The following is a 17,438-nucleotide window of genomic DNA, read 5'->3' on the forward strand; positions in this document are numbered from 1 at the left end:
TGAAATATATACTTTCTTAACATTTCTTTGTTTATGTTACAATATTTTTCATCAGACTTTTTAATTCCTACAGCCATATTGTAACCACACACCACACATGCTCAAAATGGGAATATTTTTTTCATTTTGTAAATGAGAATGGACTGATCTGCTTATCAGTTGCATCATATTTTTGGATGTATGGACTATACATAAACATATCACTCTCACCCACTCTACGGCACAGGGAATTCTTTGGAAAGTTGACCGTATACTTGGCTTGTCAAAGAATAGCCAACTTTCTTTATGAAAATATACTGTACACAATACATAAAACTTATTTAAATATTATACATCAGAGAATACAGATATGAATGTAGCTTACTGTAGATACTGTATGAAAAGGAGTGTGTAATACTGAGAAAAAAATGAAGCTGATTATATAAGTGAATAGGGATGGATAGCAAACAAAGTGGCAACAGCCTATTTCAAGAGAATGCCACGCATTTGCTTGAAGAAACTGAGAAAAACTAAGAAAGCCGTAGACAGTATGGAATGTCCTAACCAAGATTTAAAGCAGGTACCTCTTGAATATATGTCAGATGAATTTCTGCTGTGGGAATAAGTCTATTCCCTATATATCTCAATATATTTGAATATTGCTGCAAGAGATGGCCTAGAAATTAAAAGAGAAAAGATGGACAAAATTTGTATCTTCTCTTACCCAGAACATGAGAATGGCGTATGAATTGAGTATTACTGTGTAAGTGACACTAACAGCTCTACAGCATCCTATGTCTGACAGTAACCTTGCATGTGACGTACATTCCATGGAAATCACATTGAGTAACTCACTACTTGTTCCTGAAATAATTACGCATATTCCACTGTGAATTTTTACTGTTCTAGATAACGGTATTAGAAGTAGCAGATAACTGAAAATGCGAACTGCTTTTAGTCCATCGTGTACATGCGAGCATTTTGCTACCTTCAATTAAATCTTGAACCTGTCTACATACCACAATCTCCTTCACAAAATATAACAGAAAGCTACAGCGCTAAAGCACTGGTTTTCATATGTAATTCCAAACATCAGTTTCAAGTGATACAGAAAATAACCAGAATAAAATGGAAATAAAGAGAATTACAATTTATAACATGTTTATACTAAACATTGGTTTTATTAACAGCCCAGGGTACCGAATTTGAAGCAGAGCTACATACCAGTTATAAGGAATGTCTTGGCAAAATAAAGGCAGCGTACCATACTGCCTAATGAATCATCCACTGGCCGTGCTTCCACTTGTCTCTCCACAGGTTTTGCCTCCAAAGGGCTTAGCCCACCAGGACCTGTTGATGATGAGGATATAGGAGCATCACCTGTCCTGTAATGCACACCGGATACTGTGACTTCCATATACCACAGATCATGCATCATGCATGATACACTTCTGCTGCCAGTAGAAACAGTGATATTTGTTTGAATTCCTGTATTTGCCTACACCACAAAAATCACCAAAGCAGTCTTTCATTTGAAATTCTAGATTTCCTAAATAAAAATCAGCTAACATGGATCAATATGTGGCTCTTATAGTATTACATCCTAAAATTCCCCCCATACAGATATAAACAAGTTACAGGTCTCCAAAATAAGAGCAATCAGAAAGATATGATGTCCATTAAACAAATATCAACCTGTGAATTTTTGTGAAAAGAACTCTGAAGCTAGCAAGTTAAAATGTATTAGGAACCACAACATGGGCATGGATGTATATATTATTTAAATGACAAACACAAGTGATTCAGGCCTTTGTAATGAGTTATCACTCATTTATGAGAACCAACCTAAGCAAAAATTCTCCTAAAATATAATTTGGTCATACAATCAAACTGCAGAATACTGAACTATTAAGCGTCACAAAACCAACATACAATAAAAAAGAGAAGCCAATACCAAAGTTTCAATGACAACTAGTAAGATACAATACATATAAAGTGTCTACAAAATGCTGTAACCAAAGTGCTATTAAGAAGTAATTTTTTAGGTTCACAATTCTCAGTGCTGCATAAAATCTGCTGCTGCTGCTGTTTCTGGCAAGAGAAAAAAGAAGACAGGACAGACAATGATAGTGAAAAATTTCATAACCAAGTAAACATGACTGGGAAGGTATAATCCATACTGAAATGCAGAAAGTGTCTACATGCATTCTTTGTGTCTTGGAATTCTAAATAGTTTTGATGAAGACTGTTTCAGCCAGAAACAATTAAAATCTTCCTCCATGCCATGCTAAACAAAAACAAAACTATGAGTAAAATAAGAAATTCATCAGTCAGCAGTGTATGCTGGTTTACCCGAGGGAACCTCTTTGCTCCACAGCTTCCAGTTCCCCCTCAGCTGAATCTCCTCCAGCCTCAGCTGCCATATCCTCTGGCACCTCCTCCAGACTGGCAAACCAAACACACTCTCACATACACCTGACCCCATTATTGGTCTCTGGTTAAGATAAGTTTAAAGTCAAGCCATTCAATCAGTAGACGATACTGCAATATGCCTGTGCAATAAAGTGTCTCACTCATTATTATATAACTGATTTTAGCATAAACGGCTAGAAAAGATGTCAAAGTGATAAGACCACTTGCAAATGAGAAATATAATTTACCATTTAATCAACAAAGAGATCTAGGAGGTACAAAAACAGAGAGAATAAACTGTCAACACATTTCAAAAAGGCATTAAAATAAGTCAGATTCCTATGCTGAGAATCAGTCCTGAATCTATAACAGTAATAAATGGTCACATGACAAAAACTTCATTCGTAAGCATGAAATAGAAATCACAATATTTAGAGTAAATACTGTTGAAGTCTGTTACCTGCATACATACAATTTTGGCTGAAAACATGGTCTCATTTAGATAAACCACATACTGCAAGCCCAAAGCAACAGTGACACTAACTGTGAATAACACAACACTGCATTACACAAAGAGCAAGCAGTGACAGACTGTTAGCAGAAGTACTTATAGGCCATGAACTACTACTGAGTTTTCAGAAAATTACAAAACTGTAACAGTACTGTGTTGTGTTGTATTGTATTGTAACAGGCCCTGATTATGGTATCATGGTTCAGATCCCATGTTATGCTGTAAGCGCCCTCTACCAGCCACCATCTTCCATCTGGACAACAGTAAGACAATACTGTTGCAGCTTGCAAGAAAAATTCTGCTGTATCTCTAGTCATTGCCATGAGTTACAATTATTTGGCATAAAATTACAGTTTCTGACATGACAAATTTCTGTCAAAAGAAAGTTGTACCATGAATGACAGCAAATGATCTCAGTGTGTTTAGTATCTTGAATCTCAATGTTAAACAATTTCTTATACTCACTGAATTTTGTCCTTAAGCTTACTATTTTGAGGTAGAGTTTAAGTTATTAAAGGAGTCACATAAATGGGTGTGGGGTGAAACGTGAGTGTTTACTGGTAATGATTTGTTTTTCGTCCATTGGCTTCCCAACAGTAACAAACCTGGATAGCACCTTCCTGGAGAGACAGCAAAGTTGAATGTACTACATACTGCAGCTAGAGTTTAGCCTTTATCAATCCAGTGTACCCTCGTATGGAATCTGAACTGTCTCCTTTGAAGACTCTTTGTGCAATGTTATGCATATATTATTTAAATGCCATCAATTAACTGGGCACAGAAAGTGTACAGGGGAGATTTAAGCCTGGTAATGATATGGGTTAAATACATATCAGACACGCCACTACTAACCCATCCTTCTTCCTTGAGTCAGTGGGTATGGTGGTAGTGGGGGAAGTAGGACTCTGAGCTCCTCGTTTGTCAGTGTGCCTTGTGGATCTTCCTTTACGCAGGCGACGGAAAGACTCTCTTAATGACTTCTTGAAAGACTTGCGTCGTGAAATTGGAGCATCACCTGCTCCAGACAGATCTAGAACAATTAAACAAAGAAAATTAACAAGCAACATTGGTTAACATCTCAATTCAACTTCTCTTATGTTCATATTTAGTAGAAGAGAAGTTTAAAGTAAAATCTCAAATAATATACTGCAAAATGAAATTCTCTTTTATCAAAGTGTACCGCTGATGACAGTAAGAGCATAATATATTCATAAAAGATTTTGTCCAGTGGATAATGAAGCTCCGCTTGTATCAGAATTTGAATATATAACACAAATATCTCTAATGCTGTAACATCTTTATTGTAAGTTCCAAATGCTTCTTCAAATCTTCACTATTTCACTGTAATATGAACTGGCACCAAGTATAACGATAGAACACTGCACAGTGTGAAGAGTGCCATCATATCTCAGTATGACGTGACGGGCGATTGTGGAACATCACAGAATCAGTGGATCTGACAAATAATGGTTATCAATTATTAACATATAATAAACTATGAACAAAGATTATAAGGAAAAGAATGATGAAAGTCTTACAATTACAACCTCTTCAGTAAGAAAAACATTATGCCTTCTTGTACATAGGTAACAACTCCACAAGAACCTCCGTGATCTAAAGCTACAATAAACTTTAAAGACAATCACATACTTGTACAGCATACCATTTGGATTCAGAGTACACTTGGTAAGGACACCCTTGTGACGAATATAATCGAACAATGCAAGGCCATGTGCTGTACCAGCAGCTACAAGACCCCATTCTGCGTGTAATGCAAGGGCAGTAACAGCAGCTGGGGGATGGAGCTGAAGCACAGAATTTGGCTGAAATCCTGGAGCCAGGCAGACAGTCCCACCTTGAGGAGTTAGCTGGTCATGCCCCTTCCACACAAACCCATCTCGATCCAATACAATGTTCATTGGCGTCACCTGAAAATAGCCCCAGACCAAAGACAGTAACCAAGAGGTTTAGTGCAAGTAATATTCATTTGCAAATAATTCTACAAGAAAAATACTTGCTTGTAAATAATTCTGTAGAGAAAGAAAATGTGAGGGTAGCTCAATCAATATAGTGATTAGGCTATAGACTGGACAACAGCGGTTTGATTCCTGCCAGCAGCAGACTTTTCTCATTGGCATCAACATCCAGACAGGCTCTGCCACCCACGTAGCATCCTACCCAATGCATACTGAAGGGATTACTTCAATTCAGTATGTTATTACCATGTGTCATTCACACAGTCAATGGAATGTAGACATACCAAGGTGCTCCTTGTCCATGTTTATATCAATTGGGGGGGAGGGATTTCTTTCATATCTTTACCCTCACTCAGTTTTTACCTTAACTTCCTTCTCAACAGAGTCAGAGTTGATTTTGGCAACAATAACAGAGCCTGCAGTCCCAGCAACAACCAGCGTTCCAGACACAGGGCAAAGAGCAAGTTTCTTCACTGCTAATCGAGGGTCATCTGAATAGGGGTCAAATGTCCCAACCTGTAAGTGTAACAACAACAATAAAATTATGTTCCCTTCATAAGTGCCACCAAGAAAAGGCAAATAATTATAAAGGCAAAATCTAGGAAATAACTCCATGAATATAAATTCATCCCTGTGCCTTAAGCACCATGCTATGAAAACATATGGGGCAGTGTAGACATAGCTCCATGCATTCTTAACCCTATAATGCAATACAAACACAGCATACCACCTGCTTTCTAATGTCACCATCTGAGGACCACAGCACATCTCATATATGACTAAAATCCAGCTCATAATCTAAATTGCTGTTTCTGATGTAAATACATCCTTTTGGTACAAAAAGAATAAAAGATGGACGTTCAATTTGTAAGTGTATATTTACACTTTAATTTCCCAGCAACATTATAAATCTTTGAAAAAGTTCTCTGCCTCAATAACTTCTGCCATGTTCACAGCGTGTCTCTACCATGAGGAATTCTGGTAAACTAATGAATGAAGAACAATAAATTCAAAACAGACTGACGGTCTTATGCATGTTGACTGACACAAAACAACTCTGTTGCATCTTTAGAAGTACTGTTTCACGGAGTAAACATGTTTTCATCCAAGTACTTGTATCCACAAGAAAAGAATTTTTTTTTGAGCCTGGTCTTCACTCACAAGCACTGTAACAGACTGATGAAGGTTTTTGGGGGTGCCAATAAACTTGAACAGAAAACCAAGAAAGCCTGTAAAATGCAGATACAACCATCAACCATTTAAACAGACTGTTAAACAAGGAAAACTATTACATTAAGGGCCTATGAATGGGGCTTAAACATTAAATTTAACCATTTTTGATAAATACAAATAGCAGCAATGCAAATTAAATTTCCTATTATTCACAGATACAAACCTTTCTAAAAGGTGGCCATTCATCATCTTCATCATCATCACCAGCAGCAGCAGCCCCATTACTACCTTCAATGGCTATTTCTTCTCCACTGAACAGTTGGGCAGAACCAAATTTATAAAGAGGCTGAAGCGCAATTCCACTTGCATCCCAAAACCTAACAGTTCCATCCTCATGACCAGTCAGTAGCAACTCTCGACATTCTTTCTCCTCTCCCTCTGTTACTTCACCCAGAACTTTACCACCTGTTACTGGCCACTCCTGTAAGGAAAGTCAAATTATGCTAATTGCATAAAGAAACTGAAATGTGGGTGTCACTTTCTAAGATTTACAGAAAATGTCAGATTTAGAATTTTGTAATCACTATCTTGGAACACCATATTTTTAAAGAAAATACATATTACATAAAACATTTCACTTTGCTAAAGGTTAGAATGATATATAAACATTTTTATCAAACCATATTCATTAAAAAATATATGAGAGGACCTTCAGTCTGAATGGTAGTCTGTCAGAGGTCCAGGAACCCTAAACACACATTACTAAGTTTTAAGTCATGCAAGATAATACTGATTGTGTTAAGGCAATTTCCTTTGATGATAAAGGCTATGGTAACTACTGACAAAGAGAAATCTTAAGACACAAGATAGCACCTATCACCTGCTCAATTCCAAACAAATATAATAGTTTGATAAAAAATATGGCAAAAATAATGGTATCATTTCATACTGCTGCAAAGATGAAATGAATATACAAACATTATTTAAAATTCTCACTATAATATACTTCATACTGGTTTGTGTTAGCTTCACCATAAAATCAGTGATAGCACTTACTCTGTCCGAATACAGGTCCTGTGTCTGCTTCTTTCCAGCAAACACAATACTGTCCCAAAGGTCCTGAGGTACTCCTGACACATGCTGTGAGCAAGTCACTGCACTGGCATGTAGGGAAACCAAGTATGGCAATGGCAACATGCGCCAGTCATCTGATAGTAAGTCAATAGCCATAAGCTCCTCTTCCAGAAGAACAATCAGAGCTTCTGGCTCATCAAATTCTACAGTGAGGAAAATAAAAATAAATTATAAATTGAGAAAGGTCTGGTGTAAAAACTTATGAGAGGCTCAAACACTGTAAACCAAAATGTCTGGATCATTATTCTAATTTCAAAAGGCAGAAAGTTTACAGATACTTAAAGAGGCCTATCTGACTGTATATGTATTATTACATGGCTGCAGCAGAGATTCTGGTAGTGAATGTATTTATAGATCAAGAGCAGTGACTAAAAATATGTATGGTATTTTGCAAACAAGAACACCTTGATCAGTGTATGACATTCCTAATTTTAGAATAAAAATTTCATAATACAATTGCAACCTTTACATCCTTAAATAATGCAATATAACTACGGAAGTAACTCATATTGAGATTGATTTTTCTTGGACCTTAAATTAATTAAATTAGATAAAATGCCCACCCCTGTCATCTGGATCAATAGCCACTGTGAAAAAGTCAATGACTTTTGAGGTAAAGTCCAAGACAACATGGCGTTTGCCATGCTGGACAGTAATGTTGTGGCGGTCACTATAGCTGGCACGTGGCATACCACCAGCAAACACCAAGTAGTCATCCCTAAAACACATGAAAGTCACTATTAACAGCAAATGCCACATAACCCTGGGGTCTTAAGGATTGGTAGATTTTATAACAACATTCAGCTTAAAAATTAATAATTATAAATCTGACAGCCATTTCAGCTCCCAAACAATTATTTAACATTTAAAAGTACTATAAATCATAAATTAATCACACATTCTATGCACTGCACCTACCAACGGAGGTATACTGAAATACATTCATCAGTTGTTGAAGATTAACACAGTGGCTTATGGATTGCCACACTGATGTAGCTCGGATTACACATATGGATAAGTCCAAAGTTTACAGTTTGATGCAAATGTTCAACACATCTTGTGAAGTGTATTATTGGGAATTAGGATACATAAATTAAATATGTTATCTTCCTACATCACAAAGCATTAACCTTAATTAAAGATCTAAAGTTTTCCCTATACTTAACCCTTTCCAGTCTGATATTTTCTTGTGAATTATACTAGCTGGTCCAATTTAATTTTGCAGATTTTCTTTCCACAATGCTGCATTTCAAACTACAACTACTTTACGAACTGAAAATATGGCACTACAAAATCGATCTGATTCTGAGGTAAATATACAGATACAGAACTTAAAATTTTCAATGTGTGGTTTCAGCAACAATTTTTGCCTCCAGAAACTGGGCAAAGACTAAAATTCTAGCACAGTGATACAACTAGTTAGAATTTGCTGTCCTTCAATTTCTGCCCCAAATAATGGCCTGATCTGGGAGGATCCGTCTTGCACTGTAACATCATTCCATTTCTTCAACCTAACACTTGATAACTCATAAAATGCATCATAATCATCATCACTGGTGCCTATTTTATTTACTTCTCTAATTATATCCTCATCTTCTAACTTTCAGCCATCACAAATGTTAGAGTTAACATAGACTTATAAGCAAAATTTCTGACTGACAATGACGAACACAAACTAATATGGTAATATCTTGTATACTGAGGCACACAATGGGAAAAAGCTGAAAACCTTATTTACCACTTACTTCTTGGTATGCCTCCAAAGAAGTTTAGTGATGGCCTTACAAGGAAATGGGCCATATACAGTGGTTGGTTCTTCAGAAGGACGCTCACCAACACCGACATCCCAGACTGCATAGCTGCCATCATTGTGAGATGATGCAAACTGGGAACCTGATTTGTGCCAGCAAATACTCTCTAGCTGCTGTGTACTTATATATGTCTGCAACAAGTTCATATAACAATATGGTACGCTAAACACAATAGTATTCTTGAAATACAGTTAAATACATTCAAAATCTCTACAGTATCTACCCAAATGTTAACATATGACAGCTACAGTATGAAGATGGCAGGAGTCTTCACACAAGAAAATGAATCAGTAAAATTCTGTACTAAGAAGAACTCAACCATAGGACCTAGAGGAATAAAATATGTTGTTAAGTCCACCTCAACACTGGTCCAGAAAGGACTGTAATACTGTCATCTAGTAAATTCTTCTTAACAGAGTAACACAAACGAGTGACTGCAGTTCCCATACTTTTTTTAAAATTAAAATGAGAAGATAATATTATTTTATAAGAAAACAGGCTGTATTTTAGAGAATTAAGCAAACATTCTGCTACTTCCAGTAATTTAAAATCCTAAATATATTTATCAGCCTTTCAATGCTTACATTGAATATTAATGGAAAAGAAATGGTTACATTAGATCAATTAATTCTGTGTACCTGCTCAGCTCCTGGACTCTTGCGATCCCAAAGAACCATGAGGCCACGATTGTAACCAATTAAAATCTTTTCTGCATTGCCTGGTTGCTCAGCTATTGCTTCCACTGCACCCGGATTAATTTTGTAATCTTCAGGTACACTGCATTGACACAAATAAGTAAGTTTCCGTAATTATCAAAAAAAACTAGTACCTTTCCTTAACTTGTACTTCTTACCTTGCAAACTACATCAAGTCAGAAGTGAAAATTAAACAATTAATAAACACTATTAGAAACTGAAGACTCTTCATTTATATGAGAAGAAAGACCTCTTCGACAGAATAAATTTTACTAGATATGCAATCATAATATAACAACCTACAATTTTGCATTTTCCTATGTGAAGATCAATTTCTAAAGCCCAAATCAAACATGCTACAATTACTGTGAACAATTTTACACATATAACAATATATTTTAGGGCACTTCAGAATATTGCACAAGAAAATTATTGCTTCATCTACTAAATGAATATAAGCATGCAAGTAAGAAATGGTCTGTTCCTTCAGTAGGGATGAATTTGGCAAATCATAACAACAACAAAACTCCAATAAATATACTCTGGAGGTGAATCCTTGCTGCTAAATGCTCTAAAAATCACTGTACCACCAGTTGTATAAGACTAAATTATTTTTATTTTATGACATGATGGAGTGAAATTATTTTCATTTTAACTTTCGGCTGGAAATACTATGCAAATTTCTAACATGAATAATTATTTTCACGGTGCTTCTGAATGTGGTCTTCACATCTGAAACATTACCATGAAGTACGTGCAAATGTAACAAATTAATGACTGGAAATCATATTGCTAAGTTGCTTTATGAAACAAAAGTTGCTTGCAAGTACAATGACAGGCTGAAAGTCACATTTGGGCTCGTAAATGAGAAATGAATTTAGAAATTGAGATCTACTGCTGTCCAAATGTCCCACTTTAAATAATGAAGTATTACAAACTGCAGTACCAAGACAGTTGCAGTGCAGTACTGAAGATATTTTGCAGACTACAACCGAACATTCAGAAAATATACTGATTAAGACGAGCAAACAAATAGAATGGTGCATAATTTGACAGTCAACGGACATTTCTAGTTTAACAATTAGCAGTCCCATTTTATACCTGTCAGGTCTCCTTGCATGTGATATAACATAAATATTATGGCAGTATCTCAAAATAGATCACTGATGCTTCCTTCCCAGCACATCTTTTACAATCATTATCGCTGAATGAATTTTAAAAAATTTAACATCTTCTATATATACCACGTAAAGATTTTTAACTGCTTTGGAGCAACAGACATCAACTTTCTCCAATTTTTAACAAAATGTTCAGCTTTAATACCCTATAAATATACCTGAACTTTGCCCAAGTATGATGTAAAATATGGATCCAATCTGCTTCACTTACTTTTGCATCACAACATCTTGGTAGATGATAGTGTCAGCCATCTCAAAAGTCTTGAGATTTAGCAGGTAGATATTCCCACCCTCTGTCCCCAGTAACAGATGTTCACATGCTGACTCAAGACAAACAGCTGAAATCTTCTTCAACCTACATAATCAGGAAAAGAAACATCAGAAAACACGTGACATTTCTTCAGGTTTTCAGGGCAGCAGGTATGAAGATGACTGTCTTCTGGGATGTTGATCCATAAAATATTGTTTAAATTACTGAGAATTTTTTAAAAGTTGTTTGCTGCACCTTGTGACCCAAATCCAGAAGCTCCCTATAATTTCACATGTCTTCCCACCACTCACTATCTTCATTATATAACAATCACAGTGTAAATCAGTATACAATCACACACAGAATTTACACTCACTGCCTAAATGCAATAAACTTTCAGCAAGTTACTACTCTGACAGCACACTTGGTACCTTACTACTACCAGTTACTACTGCCAAGGCCTCTAATTCAGGAACTATGGCACTGTTATAAAAATCTCAAAATAGTCTTGCCTTCAGTATATGAAAGCAAGCATGCATACCAAACCATTACAAATACTTCTGTAAAGGCAACACAAAACAGAACCTCTTGACAAACTCATGAGCATGATCAGTCACAGTTCTGATAGATATTTGCACCAATCAGTTGTGTAGTAAAGTGCTTGGGTAGAAAATTTTTCAGTGAAAAAGGGGTTAATAATGATTAGTATTTATGAGACATTAAACAGAAAGTTCAGATTTCACACCAATAAAGTTTCACTAACTATGACAATATTTTAAGTGAGAATTATATGGAGAACATAATTGGGACAAATGTGTGACAGGACATTAAGAGAATATTGTGTATGGTGACACAACAACAAAAATGGAAGAACAAATGCAGTATATTTGATGCCCAAAATAAAAGGAGAGTATCATACTTACTTTCCCTCCAGTGCCTGAGACTTCACTTCTTCAAGGGAACCATCATTTATTTCCCAGAGATGGAGTGAATTATCATCGCACAGTGAGACAATGCGGCCCTGATAACATTGAATGCACATGTCTGATACTCTTCAGTGTTCTCCTTAAAAGTAATAAATACCACAACTGCACTTTACACTTTGCTGTTAGGACAAGCAAATGCCTTTACAAGAAGCCATTTGCATTCCAAATTAAAATTATGATACCATCTCAACAACAACAATAATACTGACAAAATTAACAATAGTAATCCATGTTCTAGTGTTTGCTAAAATGTTAAGGGGCATAATATGAATATATATGAAGCCTATATGACCAACAATTATAAATGCAAAAAGTATACAGAACTAGAAACACAATCTCTAAGCACAATAAATACCATCAAAACATTCCAGTACATTCACTAATATGTGTCATGTATATATGGACACAATAGATGTACAAATGGTTCTGAATCATAAAGGAATTTATACAAAAGTGACATCAAAACAAATACTGAAAATATAAAAATAAAAACCACACTTCAAATTAAGTTGCTACAAGACTTAAAATTCCTGAGACTTCTTATAAACATGCAGTTTACTTAATGTCTTACTTAGGACTCACCTCATTGGGCAGGAAGACAAGCTGTGTCACAGCAGAATCATGGTTAGTGTGCTGACCATAAAACTCCACACCTGGCTTACCAAAACTAAGCAATGGATTAAAGAAAATACTGTCTGCATTTCTATCAGTGCTTTTGTAAATTCTTATTAACTTATCATGTATTCAGCAAAACATGGCAGAATAATATCATCATCATCTCAACTTTCGATGAACATGAACCTGATAAAGATTTCATATATCTGACAACTAAAAATGTCTTTCATTAGAAAATACAAATCCATGCATCTAATAGTCAATCTGGTCAAATTTTGTTTTATATTCAACAAAAGCGCTTGTCTTTACAAGTAGTAAGTTCATCCCTGCAATATGGATGGAATTTCAGCAAAAAGAAACCTTATAAGAATTCAACAAAGCCTTTTCCAAACTTCCAGTACTCAAAAAATGAACTCATGCAAACATGCTCATCATGATAGTTTTTTTAAATGCTGTACATACTATTTTCTCTGGTGTTAACAACTATTTTACAAAATGACAGTGTTTCAAAATTTGCCAATCTGATACCCTTGAAAACACACAAGCACACAAGATAAAGACAAATGTATTAAATCTGTTCCTCGCATTGATTTATTTAATGCCAAGAAGATATAGTTGCTTTCTGAATAATTAAATCTGTAGGACAATATTTCAACTATGAGAACTGTAAAAGATAAACTGCGATTTTGTTGAGTGATTCACACATACTGGCAAATATGTCACTCCAGGTGACCCAGAGGGGATTTTTGAAACAATTATGGGTCAAAACAATGAAAATGTTCTATTCACAAACTTTAAGAAAAAAACAGAAATGACACAAGTATTGCGGTCATCATGAAGGTGGTTAGATGCTTTTTGAAAGACAGTACAGGAAGTAAAGAACTTCCTGGAAGAGTTTGCTTACGATTTGTCAACTTTCCTATGAAATAAACAGTTTGTTAAGAACTGAAAGGATACACTTTGATGGAACCTGTAGCAGTCCCAATGGCCAGTAACCGCTGAGCAGAATCCCAAGCCAAGGCTGTGGGTTTATTTGGGAAACCATGTTGTACTGTCTAAAAAAATCATAATTATCTCTACAATTCTGACTTCATAAACAAGGGGAAAACAAATAAATTGTGAGTGAACTATTTGCCCAGTCCACAGGTAAAAATAAAATGTCAATAATTTTAAACAGGTTATATAATAAGTGTATATGAAAAAAGAATGATCAAGGATAAGCTAGAATTTGGGAGCATTGTGTATTCCCATTCAACAGAAAGCCATAACACAAATCTCAGGGGCTCAAGAGGATAATGCTTTTAACATTTAACAAAAAACATCCTGAATCAGCATCCACAGGTTATATAATTATTATTCATAATCATATGATATTAGTTCACCATGTGTGAAGTTTAAATAATGTGAAAACTGATTTCTGAGTGAGAATGCCATACTTTTTATGTGAATCTAAAACAAGAGGTTATCAGACTGCTGTTTTATTGCAGTTTCTAATACAACTGTTTTCTAATATTTCACAAACTAGTGCAACTCTATTGACCCCATACCCACTGCCACAAATCTGCTGTTGCAGGGATAATCTTAAGACAGATAAGTGAGAATTCATGTTGTCACAGTGACAAGTATCAACATGGCTGTCTTCTTGGAAGCTGTGTCATTAGTCTGGTAGATACTGACTGCTCTGTTTAAATGGACCTTAATTTTACAGTTATCCATACAACACATTCAAACTCAGAAAAATCCATATAACCTGAAAGATATCTAACTGAATTAGTCACTGACTATCGATTTATTTGAAGATGCTTTGCCAGAGTTAACAAAGCAGTTCTGCCTTAGTAATAAAGCATCAAATGGTAGAACAGTTTGTAAATGATAAATTGGAAATAGAGCGTAAGGAAGTACTTATGGAAAATTTTACAGTATTATACCAGAATTAGCGTGGAGGAACTGGCCTCTGGTTTACAAGCACAAAGTGATCACCATGAATTCCTGTGAATTATACAGGAATCTGTAGCAGATTATTATTGTCAGTTTATGCAGATATTGTATCTGACTGTACTCCTCTAGCAAAAAACAGTATCAAAGGCACACCTTATGTTATCATATGTACACAGCAAATCAATATTTTTTCTAATGTATACGGAGCTTGTTTACCAAATTACTAACACTAATCAGCAGGTGAAAAGAGATATGTTATCTTACCATAACCCCAATCAAATAGCAAATACACAAACACTCACATGTAATTATATTACATGCACTGAAATAAAAATACACCCCTTTATAAAATGTGTAGCTTTTGTTTTATTTCAGGCAGCACAGACAGCATATTGACTGACCATGGGCTGGACAATTGCGTTTTGATCCCTGACAGGAGCAGATAATTTACTTCTAGCCCTGCAACCAGACTGGCCCTGAGGCCCACCCAACCTCCTGCCCGATGGGTACCTGGGGTCTTCTCCCCAGGGGTAAAGCGCAGCTGGGGCATGACACAGACAACTCACCCCCCACCTAGCACTGAGGATGAGAATGAGTAGGAGTTCTTCTCCCCCGAGTATCTACATGGCACATAACAGGATGGCTTTTACACCTTTTGTTTTAACACTGGGTATAATCTATGACAAACTGATACAATAAATACAGATCTGTATAAAACATTTCACACTGCTTTATCAACTGCAAAGCTTACAAAGCACTGAATGTGAGCATGATTACTATCAAAAATGTAGAAAAGGTTGCAACCTCTTTTAAGGGACTGATTCAGAATCTGCTTTCAGGTTCTAAGGAAAAACATGAAGGACCTATCTCACAGTAGTCAACTTCTAGAATGCAAACCACTCAGTTGTATAACTATCAAAGAACTGGGATCTCATGTCATAAACTGTAACCTTATTTCTACAAGGTCTCTAATCTGTCTCCCAAGCCATTCAGTTTATGCTTCTCCTCAACACAAGCATTAATATCATAAAATCAATAGCAAGTATTATGATAACTCACTAACATGTCAGATTCCATTCACAATTATTACACTTGACACAAATCACTTTACCAATTGACACCAAATTTGAATTTGATGCAAGGGTGTAAACTGGATTCAACTAAGGTTAGGGTCCAGTGGTGCACTCTTGTGAACACAGTAACAAACCTCCATGTTTCATAAATGACAATTTCTTGACTGACAGAGCAACCAATATCTTCTGACAGACTTCAGCTCCATGGTGTGAGTTAATCGGTTGAAAATACGAAAATGATTGCTGGTTTCACTTCCCTGTATTCACAAAAGCCTGCCATCAGACTCTATCCTGAGCCAGCTGCATCCAGTTGACTCCATCAATTCCTGTCTCCGTAAAGTCCATCCTAACATTATACTCCCACCTATATTCCCTATTACCTACTTCCCCTATTGTCATTACGGTTGACTGACTTCAGTGAAGTACAATGAATGTTATGACAGAACAGACAAAACACAAAAACAACAATACTGATAAATCTGAAAACTAAGTGGCATTTACATTATGGTAAAAACAGTAAACATAAAGGTCTAATCCCAATAATATCTTCTTGGGCAATCAGCCATGTCAAATGGTTACAAGAAGAGACCAAACATTTCAGACACCACCTCTCCCCACATCAGGGTTCTGATGAGATCAAATACCATAACTGTCTCCTATATGGAACTGCCTGGTACCAGTACTCATGGCTGGACCCTAGCCAATCGGAACCGGTGGGTGGAGTCAAGCTCTCATGTTGTGTGGCCCTACTTTCCCATTGGTATTTGATATAAAGCTGCATACTATGACTATACACTTAAGTGAACAACATATTCTTGACCTATTGCTTCATTTTCAGGAGGTCATAGGTTCAAATCTAGGTCCAAAATAGGCTAACCTGACCGAGGTCTTTTATGGTTTTTCTCAGGCGATCCAGGCAAATGCCAGGATGGTACCTTAAATTACATCATTACTTTCCCTCTGGATTCTTTCAAATTCATTTTTAATTATCATATCATCTGATGCTACATGTCTCAGCTAGTAACAGTGTAATTAAATAAGATTCAAGAAAATAAAATAAGAAAAAACTGTCCAGTCACAGACAAGAGAATGGGAATCTTTATGAGACAGGAAGAAATTCAATTATGTTTGAAAACCCCTGAAAGATACGGGTGTGGGCTCTTTCCAGCTTACCTTTCTGAATGCAAACAGCTCTCTCTGTAATTTCTGGCGCTCTGCAGACGGTTGCTGTCCCTTCCCTCGTATAAACTTCAACATGATTTCTGTAAATAACCAAGGTAGCCGTATGTCAAAAAAAGTTTAAAACACACCGATTTCAAAATACATTAAAGTAATGACAACTCAGAACTGAAAACAAATCACTACACAAATAAGACTAATATATTTCATAAATTTTTTGAAGACGTCAACCAATATGTACAATGCACAGACCACCTGAAGGAAACGCCTGTACGTCAACTTATTTCCATCGCCTTTACCACCGGCTATTACCATACATGTACAATCAACAAAACAAAAAATAGGTTCAAGTACCTTAACTATACCTACTTTAAAATCTATAAATATAATTAACAAAACCTCCGAACTACAATAAAAATATTTCTTTCCACGTCCCCCCCAAACACCCAGACGCTTCAAACCCAATTTCATTAGGTACAGTGTTAATAACCCAACAGTATTCCTTCGCAAAGGTGTTTAAAATTGTCC

General features: G+C 35.9%; 1 protein-coding gene across 15 annotated transcripts in view; it reads right to left on the reverse strand.

Annotated features, from left to right (window-relative positions):
• Nucleotides 1–17,438, reverse strand: part of l(2)gl (LLGL domain-containing protein l(2)gl) — a 43,036-nt gene that overhangs the window by 9,838 nt on the left and 15,760 nt on the right. For 4 of the 15 annotated variants that reach the window (XM_087342585.1, XM_087342582.1, XM_087342584.1 and 1 more), the window contains exons 2-16: nucleotides 16,905–16,993; nucleotides 13,678–13,775; nucleotides 12,688–12,772; nucleotides 12,043–12,140; nucleotides 11,081–11,224; nucleotides 9,635–9,773; nucleotides 8,931–9,127; nucleotides 7,749–7,903; nucleotides 7,108–7,328; nucleotides 6,275–6,532; nucleotides 5,242–5,394; nucleotides 4,566–4,830; nucleotides 3,755–3,932; nucleotides 2,332–2,424; nucleotides 1,204–1,364 (exon numbers count right to left, since the gene is read on the reverse strand). In XM_087342585.1, the coding sequence (XP_087198711.1) occupies nucleotides 1,204–1,364; nucleotides 2,332–2,424; nucleotides 3,755–3,932; nucleotides 4,566–4,830; nucleotides 5,242–5,394; nucleotides 6,275–6,532; nucleotides 7,108–7,328; nucleotides 7,749–7,903; nucleotides 8,931–9,127; nucleotides 9,635–9,773; nucleotides 11,081–11,224; nucleotides 12,043–12,140; nucleotides 12,688–12,772; nucleotides 13,678–13,775; nucleotides 16,905–16,988 (2,329 nt within the window). In that variant the 5' untranslated portion in view covers nucleotides 16,989–16,993. Of the gene's footprint in view, nucleotides 1–1,203; nucleotides 1,365–2,331; nucleotides 2,425–3,754; nucleotides 3,933–4,565; nucleotides 4,831–5,241; nucleotides 5,395–6,274; nucleotides 6,533–7,107; nucleotides 7,329–7,748; nucleotides 7,904–8,930; nucleotides 9,128–9,634; nucleotides 9,774–11,080; nucleotides 11,225–12,042; nucleotides 12,185–12,687; nucleotides 12,773–13,677; nucleotides 13,776–16,904; nucleotides 16,994–17,264; nucleotides 17,435–17,438 lie in introns of those variants that run through there. The other 11 variants (XM_087342588.1, XM_087342586.1, XM_087342587.1 and 8 more) reach the window with 8 other exon arrangements.

This window comes from Zootermopsis nevadensis, unplaced genomic scaffold, assembly GCF_977971745.1.
Source record: "Zootermopsis nevadensis isolate Lab colony 2312 unplaced genomic scaffold, Znev_1.0 Znev_ptg000003l, whole genome shotgun sequence".
Classification (NCBI taxonomy): Eukaryota; Metazoa; Arthropoda; class Insecta; order Blattodea; family Termopsidae; genus Zootermopsis; species Zootermopsis nevadensis.